Raw genomic sequence first — 17,330 nt, 5'->3', positions numbered from 1 at the left:
TTGCCATTTGACATTACTGTCCACTCAAAGGTGAAAATGAATCTCTATTGACGGCAATTACTTCTGAATACTCAGAGGCTTTGTGTGAAATAAAAGTATTTAAAATTTTAAAAGGGGATGATTTCAGAACTTGAGGCAGAAGCAGAAATGATTTCAAGCTTTCTAGACACTGGAGCCTTTTCTTAGATTAGGCAATATATTAATATTGCTTCACTAAAGATTAATAGTACATTTGCCACATTATTAAGTTAACAGGTCTCTGTGTCTGTGATTCATGCCGATAATAACTTTGCTCCTATTAACAATAATTCTCGTTTGAAATCAGTAACAGAAACTTCTAAGTTGTGCTGGGAGCCTTTCAGTCTTACAATTGCTCCACAGCCAGCACTTTTTTTAAAAAGAAAGCACATCATTCATTTCCCTTTGATCAGGGAATACGCACTTAACAATTTTACTGAAGTAGGCCAGAACTAGATGATGTTCCCTTCACTATTGTCAACTGTTCCCAAGCCGAGTGATCTCAGTTTATTATCCTAAGGGTCAAATTAGAGATTGGAGGATCAATCATTAGCAGGACACCGCTCATGCGGACAGAAAGAGCCTCTTCTGCGTGTGAGCAGTCAACAAGACAACTGGCTCATTTTAGAACTGGTGGATTTGTCAGCCAATCTCTAATTCTGAAAGAGGTTTCAGATGAGAAATTATTAGGAGGATATTTTAGTGGGATTGCTCACTCAGGATAGTGGTAAGGTCTGAGTCCTGATGTGCTTCCCATTGTATAAGAAAAATAGCTTGGGAAATCTATTCCTGAAGAAGATGGTGATGGCTTTTAGTCCATGCCACTCAGCAGTTTTGTGTGCTACTCGGCATTAAGGAAAGACTATATACAACTTACAACAATGATATGATTGTAACTAAGTTCATGCACAAAATGGTTCCCTTCTATGTGACATCATTGCTTCATTCTGATAGGGTAACCGACCGCCAGACAGGGAATGCAAGGACACACTGTAGGTTAGCAGCAGCTTTAGTCAGCTTTGATAATACTTCAAAAATGAAGGCATGTTAACAATGTATTGCTCAAAGTATTTTATCAAAATTTTGTTTTCCTAATATTATAGTTGAGTAGATTTATGTATTTAAAATTCAACATTAATTCACCCAGAATCTAAAATTTTTACTGATATCATAGTGACATCCTCTGTCATTATTGGATACTTTAGCCTTTCAATTTTAAAATGGTTGTACCATGAATATTTTCTTTTCTTAGCATTAATTAGAATCTTGCAGTATGCGGCATTCAACTGCTAGTGCTGACACACACAAGTATTAATCTGACCAAAATTAGCCTAATTAAGATTGTTATTAAGTCTTCCACAAAGCAGAAGTGTACGACACAGTAGGTAGCAATTATCTTGGTTTTTAAATAACATTTAAATTGAAATGCAGATGAAGTATATACTCAAATATTTTAGTAACTTTCCTCCTTTAATAACTGTTTTAAGATTGTTTCCAAAAATGTTAGTTGAAAAAAGTCAAAATCCAGAAGCCCCCTGCGAGTCTCTTATGTACTGGACAGGAACCCAACTACCTGAAGTCTTGTCTGCTGTCTCCTAAAGGTGCATATTATCACGGCAGGGGATTAGAAGCAGAGGCATGCAGGTGTGGGATGCACATGTACCAAATGGCAGTTTCAACACTGCACCACGAAACCCATTCTAGAACTTCCTTCTTTAAGCAAAAACCTGAACATTCTAACTAAAAATTGTTTATGTTACATGTTAGTCTAAGTGTTGGTCTGTTTATACATAACCATTTCTAGCTGGCAGCCACATGATGTCCCATTTTTGGTTGGAACCAAAATGACTGATAAACTGAAAACAAAGTCAAGGATCCAGCCACTTTCATTGAAAGTAGGATTAGCTTAGGAAAAATTACTTTTTTCTGTGTAATTGTCAAACTGGTTCTAGGAATGTCACAGTTTACACTTATGAGAAAATACTGGACAGGAGAAATTGTCAAACACCAAAAGAATTAAGTTGTAAATAAGTCATTATTCAATTATTCATTTGTTTAGAAAAAAAAGTACACTAATGTTCTCAGTACTTTAAGTTGACATAAAATTGCAATTAAATTTCTGATAAAGTAGACCATGATATGCTACCTGAAGCGGTGCCTAAAGCCTTATAGAGATTTATTTGCTATCTGATCTCTACACAAATGGGTTACCTGTTCTAATTCAGTAATCAAAGCTCAAAAAATGGAATACAATCTGTTAAAACGAGTTCCAGTGTTCTAAAGAAAAATAAGTGAGAGATTATAGATGCTTGGGTAAATATAAAAACATGCAGCTTTTAATACATATTTTTAAAATTTTTAAACATGATCCCAATGGCAAATGAAAACACCTTTGCCAAAGGCAACAGATCCATAGGATAATAAAGTAGAGAGGTGCCTTTATTACAGCGGTTCATGGATACCGTTATGTCCCCACAGGAGCAAATTTTTTTATTTTGGAAATATAATCATGGGTCCATGGGGACTTTCTCAAGGATTCAATAGAGTTTCACACTCTTGGTTGTGAATTTACATGTCAGAGCCTCAGACACGAGACTACTCATTGAAACCTCATAGCTTCTCAGTGATTAAATTCATCCAATAAGGAATCTCTACTTTTTAGAATTTTCAGTCTCACTCTTTCTCTTTGAATCTATGATCACAACTATAGAACTTTCTGTAATTTATAGTCTGTTTCAGGAGAAAAGGAATATGAAAACTCACCTGGTTTTATGAAATAAAAGAGGAGGCTCGAAAGTGTTTTCTCTGAAACTTTACCTACTTAAGATGTAACTGGGATCATGGAGCAGAAGAAATACAATAGTGTTGTCCAACAGCACTTATTTAAAACCCTCTATCTCTCTGTAAGTGCTGAAATGTAGAATAAAATACATTTTATTGTAACGTAGGGTCCTGAAATTATTGTACAGGTGCATAGTTCTTTCCAACTTGCATAGAACTTTCACCTCTAATCCATACTATGTAACACTGAATTTTGTATAAATCATAATTAGACTCTTCTAGGTAATTTTTGCCCTTTGGGAAAAAAATCATCAAATGCTCAATACTCTTGGCAAAAAAACACCTTAGAATTTCATCTAAGTTCTCTAAGCAAGCTGTACAATTCATTATCATTGTAATTGTTTACAATAATGTCAAAAGCCAAGTGTAATGAGAAAAGTATTGAATTATATGTCCATTGTCTAGGATAGTTCACCTGTTCTGCTGTCAACAAATAGTGTGCAGCTACCTAAGCTGCAAATCACAGGCACTCTTTCTAATCTTTCTCCATCTTCAGTTAAATCCTTCCAATTGTTGTTGCCACCTTCTTCCCTGCATTCCTTCATTTTCATTCCTATCCACTGACTCTAAGTGACTAGGCTCTTTAAATTGCAAAGTCAGTGTCATATGATACAGATCATCTGAAATTCAACTTTCCACTCCTCAATATTCTGTGTTCTAAACATTCTATGCATTTTTTTCTTTGAAGTTATGATTCCTTTTCTTCTTAGCAATAATTGTACTTTTTCAGACCTCAATATTTTCCCCTTTCTTATTGACTTCAGCATATTTCTATTTATATCGTGCCCTTACCTCTGCTATCTCCATCTGCTCCTACATTGTACATATAAATACAACCAAGCTTTTCACATCTGATATAATAGCTTCCTAAGCAACTTGCCAAGCTTCCTTCTTTACTGCATACTAAGCTTGTTAGAAGAGCAGATTCCACTAGATACACATATTCCCCAAACACTTAAGCTTCATGCCTTGCTTCTGGTTCATTGTAAGATTCTGGGAAGCATAGGCGGTAACTGATAATCTTTTCATCAATATAGTTGACTTGTTATGTGTCATTGCCTTCTGTTTCTCAACATAGGCTAACTCTATGGACATTTACACATTTACTCACGTGTCTATGTGTGTATGTGTGCATGTGTAGGTTCTATCCAGTGAACCTAGAAACTTTCCTTGGCTGCAAAGACTGTAAGCAAGAAAAAATCTGGTTCCAATGCTCATGAGGCATCCAATCAAATAACTCAAACCAGTGTATTCAAATGGATACATTAAATAGATTTCATTTTGAGTTGCTGTAAAAGTATCGTGAAAATTGATATTATGGGGAGAAAAATAGGAAAGATATATATATATATATATATACTCTATTAAATAGAGTGCAAATCTGAGGAATGAATAGCTATTAAGTAAAGAGGAAAAAAAACAGAGGAAAGAAATCAAAGTCTCTAAGGTAAAAACAAGTTTGAGATCGAGAAAAATAAGATTGACGTGATTGGAAAATGATCAGAGAAAGTAGCAAGCAATTAGAATGAAGTGAGAATTATAACTGCTTATGAAGAACTACATTATTGTAATTAATATGGTGAAAATCGGTTAAGGGGAGGGAATTTGGGGAAGGGATAGGGAAATCTCAGACTCTATGGAATCGTACCATGAAATTCAAAAAAAGAAGAAAAAAAAAATGAGAGGCACAGGCAAAAATCACTCTCAGGCCAAGGACGAAGTTTTGTGTTTCCTCTCTATTGCATTCAAGCCCACAGAAGGTATTTTAACTTGAAAGTAATATTCAATTTGCATTTGCATTTGCGTGCTGTCTGTGCTAAGTGCTGAAAGGTGAGTAGTACACAGGACTGGAAACAGAAGAATCAGCTATGGCACACAGTTTGGGTTTAAAATGAGAACAGTTTGGCATGGAATGATTATAGTGTCTACAGACAGAAACAAGTTGATTTGTGATATATTTTGGAAACAGAATCTCCAGAAGTGAATGACATATTTGGAGAAAAAGGAGACCCCAGCATCGAAACAGCGTAGGAGAATGAAGGAGAAGGATCAAGGGAACAGATCCAAAGTCCTGTTTGGGCATCCTCCTCCTTGAGTCCTCCTCTTAGATTTTTCCTATCTTTTTAACTTTTTTTCTTTCCAACAGTTTAAATTTCTGTTTTCTTGCCCCAAGATGAAAAAAAAATCTGAAGGTGTTTCTTAGGCATGCTCCGTCCTCTCCATGCAAGCCCTTTTCCAGTTTCCCCAGCTTGAAAACTCCCACTCTAAACACAAGATGCTACTGGTTCAACCCGAATTTGAGCTGTAGCTCACATCTGCAGTTGTTTTAGGAGTCATTCTCTTCAGCTGACCCCCTTTTACTTCCGATTCAAGTCAAACTTTAAATGCATGCTCTCCATACCTACATGTGGATTCTATACCAAGATTATTTTTGTAACTTCCTATCTTCCAATTTCCATTGTCTCTCCCATTCTGTCAACTAACACATGACCTGCATAGCAATCTTCCTAAATAAAAACACTAATCATTTCAGCTGGGTCTAAAATATTCAGTGGTCCCTTATCTTTGTACTCATTCCAATTTGCTTATAAGCATCTTGAATGCTTCTTATGATCTGACCTCAATCTATCTTCTTCCTTGATTCCCAAACAACTGAAATGGTTTGCCATTCTAGAAATACATCCAACACAGCCATAATTCTTTTTTAAAATTTATTTATTTTTATTGAAAAGGCAGATTTATAGAGAGAAGTAGAGGTGAGGTACCGTCATAATTGTATGCCTTTGCCCTCCACATTTATGCTGCCTTTCCCTTGTCATATGGAAAACTTTCTTCCACAAAGTGCAAAACGATGTCTCTCTCATCTCCTAAACTCTAAGTTCTGTTGATATTCCCCAATAGAATACAAGTCTTCAATGACTGAGGAGAGACTTTCCTTTCTCTTCTATTCCCACACTGCATCTAGTGTACATACAGTATATAGCAGGACGGACAAGAGTAAATGTTAAGTTGAGTTGACATATTCCATCTGATGAATTTATAATGTTCTGAGTATGCAGATACATGCAATTATGTGAATAATTTGATCTTAAAGGAATATGTGAAAATTCTTACTTTTTATTTAAATTTGATTACAGAAATGAAATCTTCACTTCAGTATAAATGAGCCTTTATAGAACTTAATTTAAGAAGTAACAAATTAAACAGTCCTCAAGTTTTTAAACTGTTACACATTTTCACTTCTTCAACATTGTCCCTTTTTTTAGAGTCCCAGCAAAGAGCAGTCTTTACGGGTACATTTAAATGCTGAGATATAATCAAAAATTTACCTGACAGTTACTCTATCAACCAAAACAAACACAAAGCTATTTAAACATTAGATTGATTTTTCTAAACTGAAAGCTCTGTCTTATTTCAAGTTTTATGCAAGTTAGCAAATTGTGACTAGCTAAACTGCAAGGAAATCCCATCGAGCTAAAGCTTGCCTGGCCTCTAACGATAAAATCAAGCTTGGCGATATGAGAAATGAAATGGTTGCAACCTGTAACAAGGGTGAGCATTTTGCCTAGTGTTGGAGATGGAGACACTGGTTAAGATGAGTTGGTTCAACACACACTTCTGCAGCTTTTTCTAGTATTATTTTAGTGTAGACCATGAGAGGCAGTAGGGATGGCTTTTGTATTTGGTTTCCTAATCTGTACATGGGCAATCTGAATTCAGTTCATGATACTATGGCTTCAATCCCATCCGGCCCATGGGGGATTAAACCAGCACACGGAGGTTCTCTCTCTTTCTCTGCCTATCTCCTGCAAATACATAAAATTCTGTAATAAAATCCCCACCTATTTTCAACCTAAATGTTCTGGGTAACTCCTTATAAGTAAAAGAAAGAAAACATATTAACTAGTTTCTGAGTAATTGCTTGCATCTCTACTCTTCACCTACCTTAATTCACCTCTTCAAAACTTTTTTTCTAAAACAAAAGTTCCTAGCCTTTAATTTCCTGATAACTTCTTTACTTTTATGCAAAGATTAGAGCAGTGACAGAAAACTAAGGCCTGACAATGCCTTCAGGAAATTTCAAACCCTTTTTAAGATCCTAATTAAAACTCTGTGAAGAGACAACTTTATTCTAAGTTTTCCCCAAATCATCTTTGATACATAAATATCTCCTAATAAGTTATCTACAATGATATATGCATACCTTACCTGGGGTAAAAGTTCAAAACCATCGCTTTATTGTGAATAATAATCATTACTAACTGCTGTAAAGAACCTTTATGATAATAGCAGTACATTATCTAATTTAAATCACACAATCACCTTACAAAGTAAGCATCATTAACCCCATTTGAGAGCTGACAAAAGTGATCATGAGTTTAAGAAATGGGCCAGGAGTCATATAATCAGTAAGTCAAGGCAATAGGAAGTCAGCTCTCCAGTTAGAATCTCCAGTTAGAGCCGCCTCTCCAGTTAGAATCTAGCATCGCCTGCTCACACAATAGTTACTTGGTGTCTGGCTATTCCACAGGAAATCACCACAAAACAGTTGGGAGACACGGTCTTTGCTTTAACAAATGCTGTGACAGCAGGTATCCGGTTTACAGCTGAGGCCCCATATTGGTCCACATTCCTTATCATATTCAGCTCTGGCTCCTGACTCAATTCCTGCTAATGCAGACACAGCGATGACTCAAGTGGTTGGGTTTCTATCACTGCTAAGTGAGACCTGGATTAGGTTCGCAGCAACAGGTTTCATCAAACCCAATCCACGCCTACTGCAGGCATTTGAGCCATGAACCAAAGAGCTGGAGGGCTCGTCTGACCCTTTTATCTGTCTGTCTGTCTCAGTCTGTCCCTCTGCCTCATAAATAATTACATAAATAAGCAATAGAATGCATGGTTTATTAAATTGATATGCACTCTTCCTTTTTCTGTTAATTTATTTGCGTAACTTTCCATCAGTTACTGGAAATCTGCTGCACTGTCTGTGATGGTTGCTGGCTTTGCTGAGACACACCAGAAACGCTTCCCTCCTAGGGAGAAACACCTTTCAGGCAAAATTGTCATGATTTCCTCCATGCCCTGCATCCATCTGGTTCTTCAGGATGCCTTTGTTGGAGTGGCTGAAACTCTGGTAAACCTTGCCTGTGAGTAACTTTTCTTTATGAAGTCAAATGAGAACATCGTGGACCTTTGCACAGAGCATGTCAGCTCAACAGGGACAGCTGCAGCAACCAGGGAACCACCCCTGGGAGTTCACACAAAACTGCATCCTAAAATGTTTCATTTCTCTGCCTTCCACTACCTCATACAGATCAACTATGAATTCTGGCAAGGTATAGTTGGGATGAAAAATTTACTAACTTAGTTAAAGGCTATCATCATTTGGTTAACAAGAGGGGAAAAAAATTAAAACTTAGTAAGACAACTCCAAAATACTCAGAGCAAATCACCCTTCTTGGATTCCTCTCTACATCTCTCTCCCTCTCGCTCATCCCTGATAAGATGAAATTTAATATATTGTGAGCATGTATAAACATGCAAATGAAATGAATATTTGAGCCAATTTTTCAGATAACTCAATGTCTTTAAATTAAATTATACTTGATTAAATGTGATCACTAATGTTGTATAAGATACATTCAAAATAATTTTATTTAATATCAAAGGTTTCTGGATTATCTAGATTGCTTATATTAATTAAACTAACCACATTAAAATTTATAACACCTAAGTGACTTCTTACAGTACAATAATGGGCATGTGTGTCTGTATATTTAATCAGTATAATTGATCACATCTTATGTTTCTACTTGCCTTATATTTTCCTGCAGTAGGATACCTGGTCTTAACTGAAGACCTCATTATACTTCACCAACAATATTTTTATAACTTTTGTCTTTCTACCTCCAAATGTCTTTCCTGTTTATTAAGCAACATATAACCATTAGAACACTCATCCCATACAAAATCTTTAAGTATATACATTTTAATAACCATATACTTGCACACATACACAAATATGATATAAAGTAATTTACTTAAACATTTGTATGTAGTTATTGTCACAATATATAAGTCAGACTTCCTTTTTAGTCATGCTATATCACTTAATTCCATATATTTTACAACAAGAGATTATTACATAAAATTCTGTTATGAGAACATCATTGTTATATGATTAAGAAGTGTGAACAATCTTTCCTGATGACGTTTCTAGAAAAATTTTGAAAGTAGGCAGCAAAATTATTTGGGCAAGATGTAGAGTAAGCTCATAAAGGAATATAATAAATGAATACCATGGCAAATTAACAAGTAGCTTACAAAAATGATTCAACAATCAAAAGTCAGTTGACACTGTCAACTATTAAAAAGGCAGAACATATACTATAAATCATAGTCATCCTTCCTTGATTTGCTCATGGGTAATTTCATAGGTAAATTTGGGGTCTGGATAAGTTATTTGACTTATTTTCCATAGAAGTGATGAGCAAGGCATCAGAAGATTTGGTTTAATCTCCAAGGTTTCATTTACCACCTCTGTGATCTTGAGAACTCATCTAACCCCTAAGATTGATCTTTATGATCTCTAGAATATAAATAAATATCCTTTTTCCTCGTACTACAGCGTTAGAGAATGAAGCAAGGGAAATGAGAGAAGATTTGTGTATTTATGTATTGAAAGCCAGAGAATTAAAATAAGAGGGGGAAACAGAGAGAGATCTTCCATTCACTGGGTAACTCCCCCAAATGGCTGCAGCAGCCAGAGGTAGACCAAGTTGAACCCAGGATTCAGGAGCTTCTTTTGGGTCTCTTACACGGGAGGCAAGACCCAAGTACTCAAGCATCTTCTGCTGTTCTCCCAGGCACATGAGAATGGAACTGGATAGAAAGTGGAGCAACCAGGACTTGAACCAGTAGCCTATTGGATGCTGGTGGTACAGGTGATGGCTTTTCTCACTATACCACAATGCTGTCCCCAAGAAGCTACTTTTTAAAAGTTATATGGCATGAAATGTGAAAGAAAGTGTTGGCCTATGAAATCAAGTATTGTTCTAACAGGAGGTCATATAGCATTATGGTTAAGATCTATGACCTTCACCCCCCACCCCAGATTCCCACCCCCAACTGATTTTTTCCCATGTTATTACAATAGTCTAGTCCTTCATAAGAAGTCCTAAGTCCATCAGTCTGTACAGACTGTACAGACAATGTCAGACATTCCAGCATCCCCTTGTTTATATATGTCCAATAGATGGGAGTCCATCTTTGATTTGGAAGTAGAAATGCATATTGCATTATATCTTTCCACCTGAAAACGATAGTCTCGATTACTCCGTTACCATACATTCCTTTAAATGAGAAGTCATAAAACAAAGTCAACAACAGGTATGAAGTTAAAACAAAAAATTTACAGCACCATGGAGTCGAAAAATGTGCCACTGAATTCATAATAATAAAAAAAAAACATTAAAAAAAATCTGTGGTCTTTAAGTTGGACCTGAGTGCAAACATAATTCTGATGCTGACCTTGGAAAAATTTCTCTGTATTTCTGATCCTTTCTCACCATTGATAAAATGATTAACTGCTGCTTAGAGGATGATGTAAAATTATTTTATGGAAAGCAAGAAACATAGCACAAAAATTATCAGCTATTGAGTGGATATGCTATTATTTTTCCACATGAATTAACAGTGTTAGACATAAGACTTAAGGTCAGTTATGCTGCTCTTGGCTCTTGTTACTACCAAAAATTCAAATATCAGAAAGCCTAGTAGTGTAAGCAGAATTGTCATTCTCACAGAGTCCATGCTTTCCTTTATCTCACCTGCAATTCAAAGGCAATTCTTACTCTTTACTTGGCATACAATTCAGACCTGGCTAAGTCTCACCATCTCTGATCATTCTCTTGGAGTTCAACACAATCATCTTTCAGCAGAACCTCTCAACTGTGTCTGCTTCCTCTCTGGAAACATTTCTCTTTTAAAGAACTATAATGTTTTTCTAAAGGTGTAAGTCCTACCATTCCACTACCTTCAATTGCACCATAGAGCAAATTCCTTACAGTAGTGAAAGACACTACAAGAGTTCGCCCCTGAATACAGTTCCAGGTCCTTTTGGTTCTGTTCTGATTGTTGACCCATAATGACATCTACAGCTACTTTTCAAATATAGTACTCAAATTATCGTCAACAATCTGTACTGATGACATTGAGCAAGAACATACAGTGGGTCACTCCACAGACACCAGTGCACATATTTTATCTGGCTAGGCCCTTTGTACATTGGAGATGAGCTGCAAGAGAGAAAAAAGAAAGCAATAGAGTGTTTTTGCAATGTTTTAGCTGTAGCAGCAGCTACCTTACTCATTTTGTAATTGCTCATTTGTTTTACAAAATATTGTATGGGCATCTACTGTGTGCTTGACACTGCTGCAGGAGCTGAAGATACGTCGGCAAGAAAACTCAAACAATAAAAACCATACAGAAATTCTGCTGAAGTAGACTTTATAGTGTTTTTTTGTGGTTGAGTAGCAACCAGCAAGTTGGAAGGACAGAAGGTGGCAGTCACAGGAGGAAGTACTGAGTTGATTCAGAGCATGGTTATTGACTCAGGGCACGGCTGGCAAATATTTTTCAATAAGTTTCAACTAGTAAATAGGCTTTAAAGGCTGGTCTTTATTTAACAATGTCATCATGGTGCCACAGCAATCATGGACAGCATATGATACTGGCTGTGTTTTAGAAGAACTTTTCAAACACCTGTGTTGAGTTGGACATTATCTGATCATAGTTGAGCATCCCGTGGGTCTGCAGTGTGAAGCATACGCTGTGATCATGAGTAAAAGTGGAGTAGAAACTAAGATACAGTAGAGGATATGCATACAAGAGATCAGGAAGTGAGAAAGCAGGATTTGTAAGTTTGTCTGGAAGGATGATCTACATATATGTTAATGTTGCTGTGGATTAAGCCAGGAGTAGTGTTTGTGCGACAATGAGCATTAGCCACTGAAAAGCTTGACAAACAGGAACAAATATCCTGGAGGTTGATGGGTAATAAGGTAATAGATGATACAGCCTGATATCATGAGATTTTAAAGATGAAATTTCTTAGGAATAATGGTTTGAAAGTGGAATAGGAGAGAGTTCCATTTTCAGAGGCTGTGATACTTCTTTACTTGTTCCAAAGAGCATCTCACTGCACACAGTAAAATGTTTTTGCTGCCTGCGCACAATCGGTATGAAAAAGAAAAGTTTGAACCATGGAGCCAAGTAGCAGGTGCCTAAGGACTGTGGTTATGGCCCTGTGTTTTGCAGATTCTGCATGTGCTGTGAAGAGGTGTCTTTGCAGAAACTAACCAGCTACTACCTGGAGGCACATCTTTAGCTCTCATTGGCAAGAAGACTGTTTCACTTTGAATAATTCTATTGTGTCTTCATAGTATAATGGGAATTTCAGTGTAGTGACAAGCTCGTTGTTAATATCTTTGCTATAAGAAGCTGAAAGAAGTATCTTGGAATGTAAGAAATCAAGTTGATGATCACTAAAGTTGAAAAAGATCAGAACGTGCAAGGTAGATGCTTGAAACCAGAGAGTTAAGGACGTGAAAAAGCTAGGTCCTACAAAAAAGGGAGCTGGAGGCTTAAAAAAAAAAAAACTACTAAAATGACACCAAAGAGAGATTAACCAGCAGGCAGAGAGCTGGCAAAGTGTGTTCATGAATTATATACCACACCAGAAGTTCTAGCAAGAGAAAGCATAGAATTTATAATTTACTAGCAAAGTAATAATGGGCTTGTACATTCTGCCTTTTCTTGGGAAAAGCAATAGACCCACTTGCTCTTTCTGCAGGTATTTGTCTTTCCATATTTACAGAGAGGAAAGTTGAGAAGCCCCATCATTTCTGTATCTGTGAAGCATTTCTTCCCAAAGCATCTTCTGTGTTACCTAATGCCATCATTTGGGTCTTCCTTGGAATTCTCCAAAGAGTAGACACAACCCCAGCTTCTGTTGGTGATTTGTGCCTGGCGAAGAACTGAGTCACTACTATCAGGACTGGAAGCACTTCTTGCCAGTCCTGTATTCATACCCATTGTATCTTCATCTCCAATCAGTATTTATAGCATCTTGGCACTTGTTGGGCACTGCCCTTTTTAACATGCTTATTCCTGTTTTCTGCCTGCCCACCTCCCCGCCCCGCCAGAGTTTAAAATCCAGAAAAGACCAACTAACATCTTTTCGTACTATCACCACACACCAGAGCCAGGTACTTCATGCTGGTCTGCTACATAGGTGTCAGAGGTCAAAGTACTGGCTATCTCCCCTTCCTTCCCAGGCACATCAGTGAACAGGGAGCTGCCATGGAAGCAGAAGAGCCCCTACAACCAACCAGCACCCCAACAAGGGAGGTTAGCATTGCAAGCAGTGGCCCAACCATGCTGTGCTTTAATGACATCTCCTTTAATTGCAACTTTGAAACCTTTTTTTTTTTTTCATGATTTTCTTGCAACCTCATACGATCATCATTACTAATCCTGTAATAATGACTTAGGAAGAAAGAATAACCATACTGGAGACTCAAAACTTAAAGTATGACTCTGTCAGGGTTATCACAGGACATTATAATCAAAGACCTTTGCTCAGAACCTGGCCCAAGTGGAAGCAATTAAATTTGGTAAGCTTTATAGTGTTAAAATAGCTAACCTTTCTTCTATATCCACAATCAGTGCTGTACTAAGCACCTAATGTCCACGACATCAAGTCTCACAGAACCTCTGCATGTGACAAATGATACTGATCGCGCACTGCAGAGAGGGACAATGAGACCTAGAAAGTGCAAGTGTCTTATCTAAAACTACTGAGAAAGTAGATGATTGTCATGGGATTTTAGCAAAAGGTAGTCTTACTCCATGCTCTTAGCCTCCATGCAAATGTTACCCAATAAATCCAGGCTCTCTTTAAGAAAACTAATGATTTACACCAAACCACAGAATCATAGCTCTCACTGACAGATTGTCATGATATTATCTAGTACAGGTCTTAGTTCAATCCAAAATCCATCAGAAATACTCAACTGGGAGTGAAATTTAAGTGAATAGATTAGGACAGTCATCCACCAAGTAATCAAATTCTCTTCATAGCTCTCTAAGGGCAAGTTTTACATTATTTTATTTTTTGGAACACATCTTTAAGCTGTATCAAAAATATATCTTACTATAGTAGCATCAACAAAGTACAATGCAAATTTGCATCATTGAAAAGATTGTTTCTGGCATCTAAACAATTTGATTCATTCAAACGGTACCTTTGAAAGTGTTTTAAATGTTCTAAGTTCTGACCTCCTCTTTTTTTTTTTCTCAGTTTCTATGATATCGTCCAGATATGTTCCCAACACCATCAGAAAACTTTCTATGAATGTTTCGACCCTACTCAATGGAGTTGGTTGTTTAACAGGTGCACTTCTGTGAAGCTGGTTTATCTCATTTCAGAAGGTAAAAGCAGATTCACGGTACGTATATGGTATGTGTATTCATGGTATGTATATGTATATGGATTTTATGACTAGGGAACTCAGGAACAAAACTTCAATAGAAGGGTTTTACCAGTAACTTTTTTTTAATTGATCCACTTTTGCAATTAAGATAGAATTAAGATAGGAAATAGACTCTTGCTGTATTCATTAATTTCTGGGAATTGTTTTTCTTTTGATAGGAAGAGGTAATTACAGAATGTCACTTCTCATGAGACACTGTCTGCCACCTTTCTTTAGTATAGTTTAAACAAACTGGTCATTATGTTATTAGGTTTTTCGATGAGATCATATTTAATAATGATTTGTAACTGGTATGGACAATTCTTAGAAAAATTAAAACCTGTATGAATGCAGGAGGGGATTACATTGTTTCTTTATAATCTACAAAGAATCTTATCTAAGGATCTTGTCTATATAGCTTAAGAGTAATTGTGAGTTGAACAGCAAATTATCTTGGAAAGTTTTCCAAGCAGAGATTTTGGTTAACAGAATCTAAAAATCTGAAAAATTCAAATGCAAACATCAATTTATTCATTTTTAGTTACAAATATTGGTGAAAAAAAATCAGACAGGCTGGCGATAATGATGAACTGCCACAATGAAATGTCTTTAGTTATTTCCAAATTGAGGGACCTTTTCTTTATTTGTTCTGAAATGTTCATATAACTTACATTTTATTTTAATTTACTTTTGCTTATCTTATGGAGAATATTACAAGCCTTTTTCTTATCTATGTTCACAGATTTATATACTTTGAAGTAAATAAAGATATGTTGTTCATATTATCTTTTTAAAAAAGCAAATTTAATTTACCTGCTTTCATACTATAGAACAAAATAATTTTGATGTGAAAAAAAAATTAGTCTTAATACCAAGTCCCCTTTCACAAAATATTTATCAAGGACTCACTCTGCTCCAGGTACTATATTGAAGACTGGGACTCAATAATAATAAAACCTTCTAATCTCCCACAAAACTTTCAGAGGGCAGGGAAACAAACAAACAAAAAATTAAGAATGATAAATGTGGGCATTTAGCACAGCAGTTGTAGTTCCACTCCTACACTGTTGCCCAGATCCTTGGTGACGGATACTCCAAGAGGCAACAAGTGATAGCCCAAATGTTTGGCTCCCCATAACTCACATGGGTGATCCAGGGCTTCTTGCCTCAGCTATGTCCAGCCCCAGATGTTGCAAGCCTGTGGGGAGGGGAACAGCAAGTGGAAGATCTCCCTCTTTGTTTCTAGCTTTCAAAAAAGTAAAAAACCAATGGATGCTAAAGGATATAATAAGCAAGAGAACAGACACTGTAGATTCTAAGAAAAAAAGATGCTAATCTTCAATGGATGGCTGATCAGACCAGGTCTTACCAGAAAAAGTTAAGCAAAAACACACCTTGAATATTTACTTTAGGTCATGCTCTGTGCTACAAAGAATTGTGTAATATATGATTTCAGTTCTCAAAGCTCTCAACTCCAACCCAATATAACTAACTTACTGAACTGCACCAAGTTGACAACTTCTGTTATATACGAAGAGGTCTAGTACTGCCTCAAAGATTTTGTAAGATGGACTGGAAAAGCTTTACCGAATTCTGTAACCAAAATATTTTAAGTGTTGTACTTATATTTTCTTTCTTCACTTTACTCAATGGAGATACTTCTAAAAAAATTGCTAAAAACAATTTTCTACAAGGATTAGTGTTAGGCATAGTAAGTCAAGTCTCTGCCTATGGCACTGGCGTTACATTTGGATGTGGGTTTTTCTCCTGGCTTCTCTACTTCCACTAGATCTCCTAGCTTATGACCTGTGAAAGCAGCAGAAGATAGTTCAAGTCCTTGAGTCCCTGTACCCACTTGGAAAGCCTGGAAAAAAAATCTTCTGGCTTTGGATTGGCTCAGCCCCAGTCATTGTGACCAATTTGAACCAGCAGATGGAAGATCTCTCTCCTCTCTGTAACTCTGCCTTTCAAATAAAAAGGAAAAAATATCTATAAACAAATTACATTGACATACTCTAAAACTACAAAGTCAAATATTGCTAACAGGGTATCTTTTATGTAAACCTAAATTTGGTCTAACCTGGAGTCAGACCAAGTATCATCAGTTAGATTATCTTCAATTCAGCTGGTATTTAGGTACAGCTACACGATTGCAGAGTCCCAGGCCTGCCATCACTTTTAACTAAACGTCTGTCGAGATGAGGGATTTCCTCAAGCTTGATCATCTGCTTAGATTGATTGCAGAACTTAAAAAGGCAAAATGTTTATGATTACAGATGCAACAAAGTAAAAGAATAAAAATCAGATTGAGTTAAAGGGAAAAACAGGCGAAGGCGAGCAGGAAGGTTTCAGAAGTGAGACCTCCTTCATCCTCATGGACCCAGCTCCCTGCCAACACACACCTGTGTGGCAATAGAAGAATGTTGCCAACCAGGAATGCCAAATGACCTTCAACATCCAGTGTTGTGGCTGTCTTCATCACAGTGACAGCATTGATGGAATTATAGCTTGTTGCTTCAACTCATTCTCTAACCTCCAACCCTTCCCAGAAGTTGGGCAGCTTGAATCTCCATCCCTTGGGTCAAATAGTTGGTCTTTCTCTCTGGCAGGCCCCCTCTTGGACATAAGCTCTCTAGGGTCTTTCTATGAGATAACTCATTGGCACAAACATAGGGTCCAAGAGACCCAATATAAATAACAGACACGCTAATCAAAGGAGAGTTTTTACTTCCCAGGAACCTGTTAAGACAATATTACACACAAGTATTCTTATAAAAATATTTCACAGAAAATCTAAATTTTCACTGACAATGTGACAGCTTTTAATTACATTACTGCACTTATTACAGCAATCTTGTAACTGCTATCCTTATTTTTAAAGTATAACAATTAAGGCAGAAAAAAATAAAGTGCTTTTGTAGCCTACTATTGTAG

At 36.6% G+C, this 17,330-nt stretch overlaps 1 protein-coding gene across 1 annotated transcript in view; it reads left to right on the top strand.

The window, feature by feature from the left end:
- Positions 1–17,330, top strand: part of SLC15A5 (solute carrier family 15 member 5) — a 64,333-nt gene that overhangs the window by 23,856 nt on the left and 23,147 nt on the right. The window contains 3 exon segments of the mRNA XM_040968063.1: positions 7,825–8,009; positions 14,225–14,323; positions 14,326–14,355. Coding sequence (XP_040823997.1) covers positions 7,825–8,009; positions 14,225–14,323; positions 14,326–14,355 — 314 coding nt within the window.

Source organism: Ochotona curzoniae, unplaced genomic scaffold (genome assembly GCF_017591425.1).
Source record: "Ochotona curzoniae isolate NIBS_2020 unplaced genomic scaffold, NIBS_Ocur_1.0 contig_1482, whole genome shotgun sequence".
Classification (NCBI taxonomy): domain Eukaryota; kingdom Metazoa; phylum Chordata; class Mammalia; order Lagomorpha; family Ochotonidae; genus Ochotona; species Ochotona curzoniae.
The sequence above is the reverse complement of the archived record's forward strand: the minus strand, read 5'-3'. Positions and strand labels throughout refer to the sequence as shown.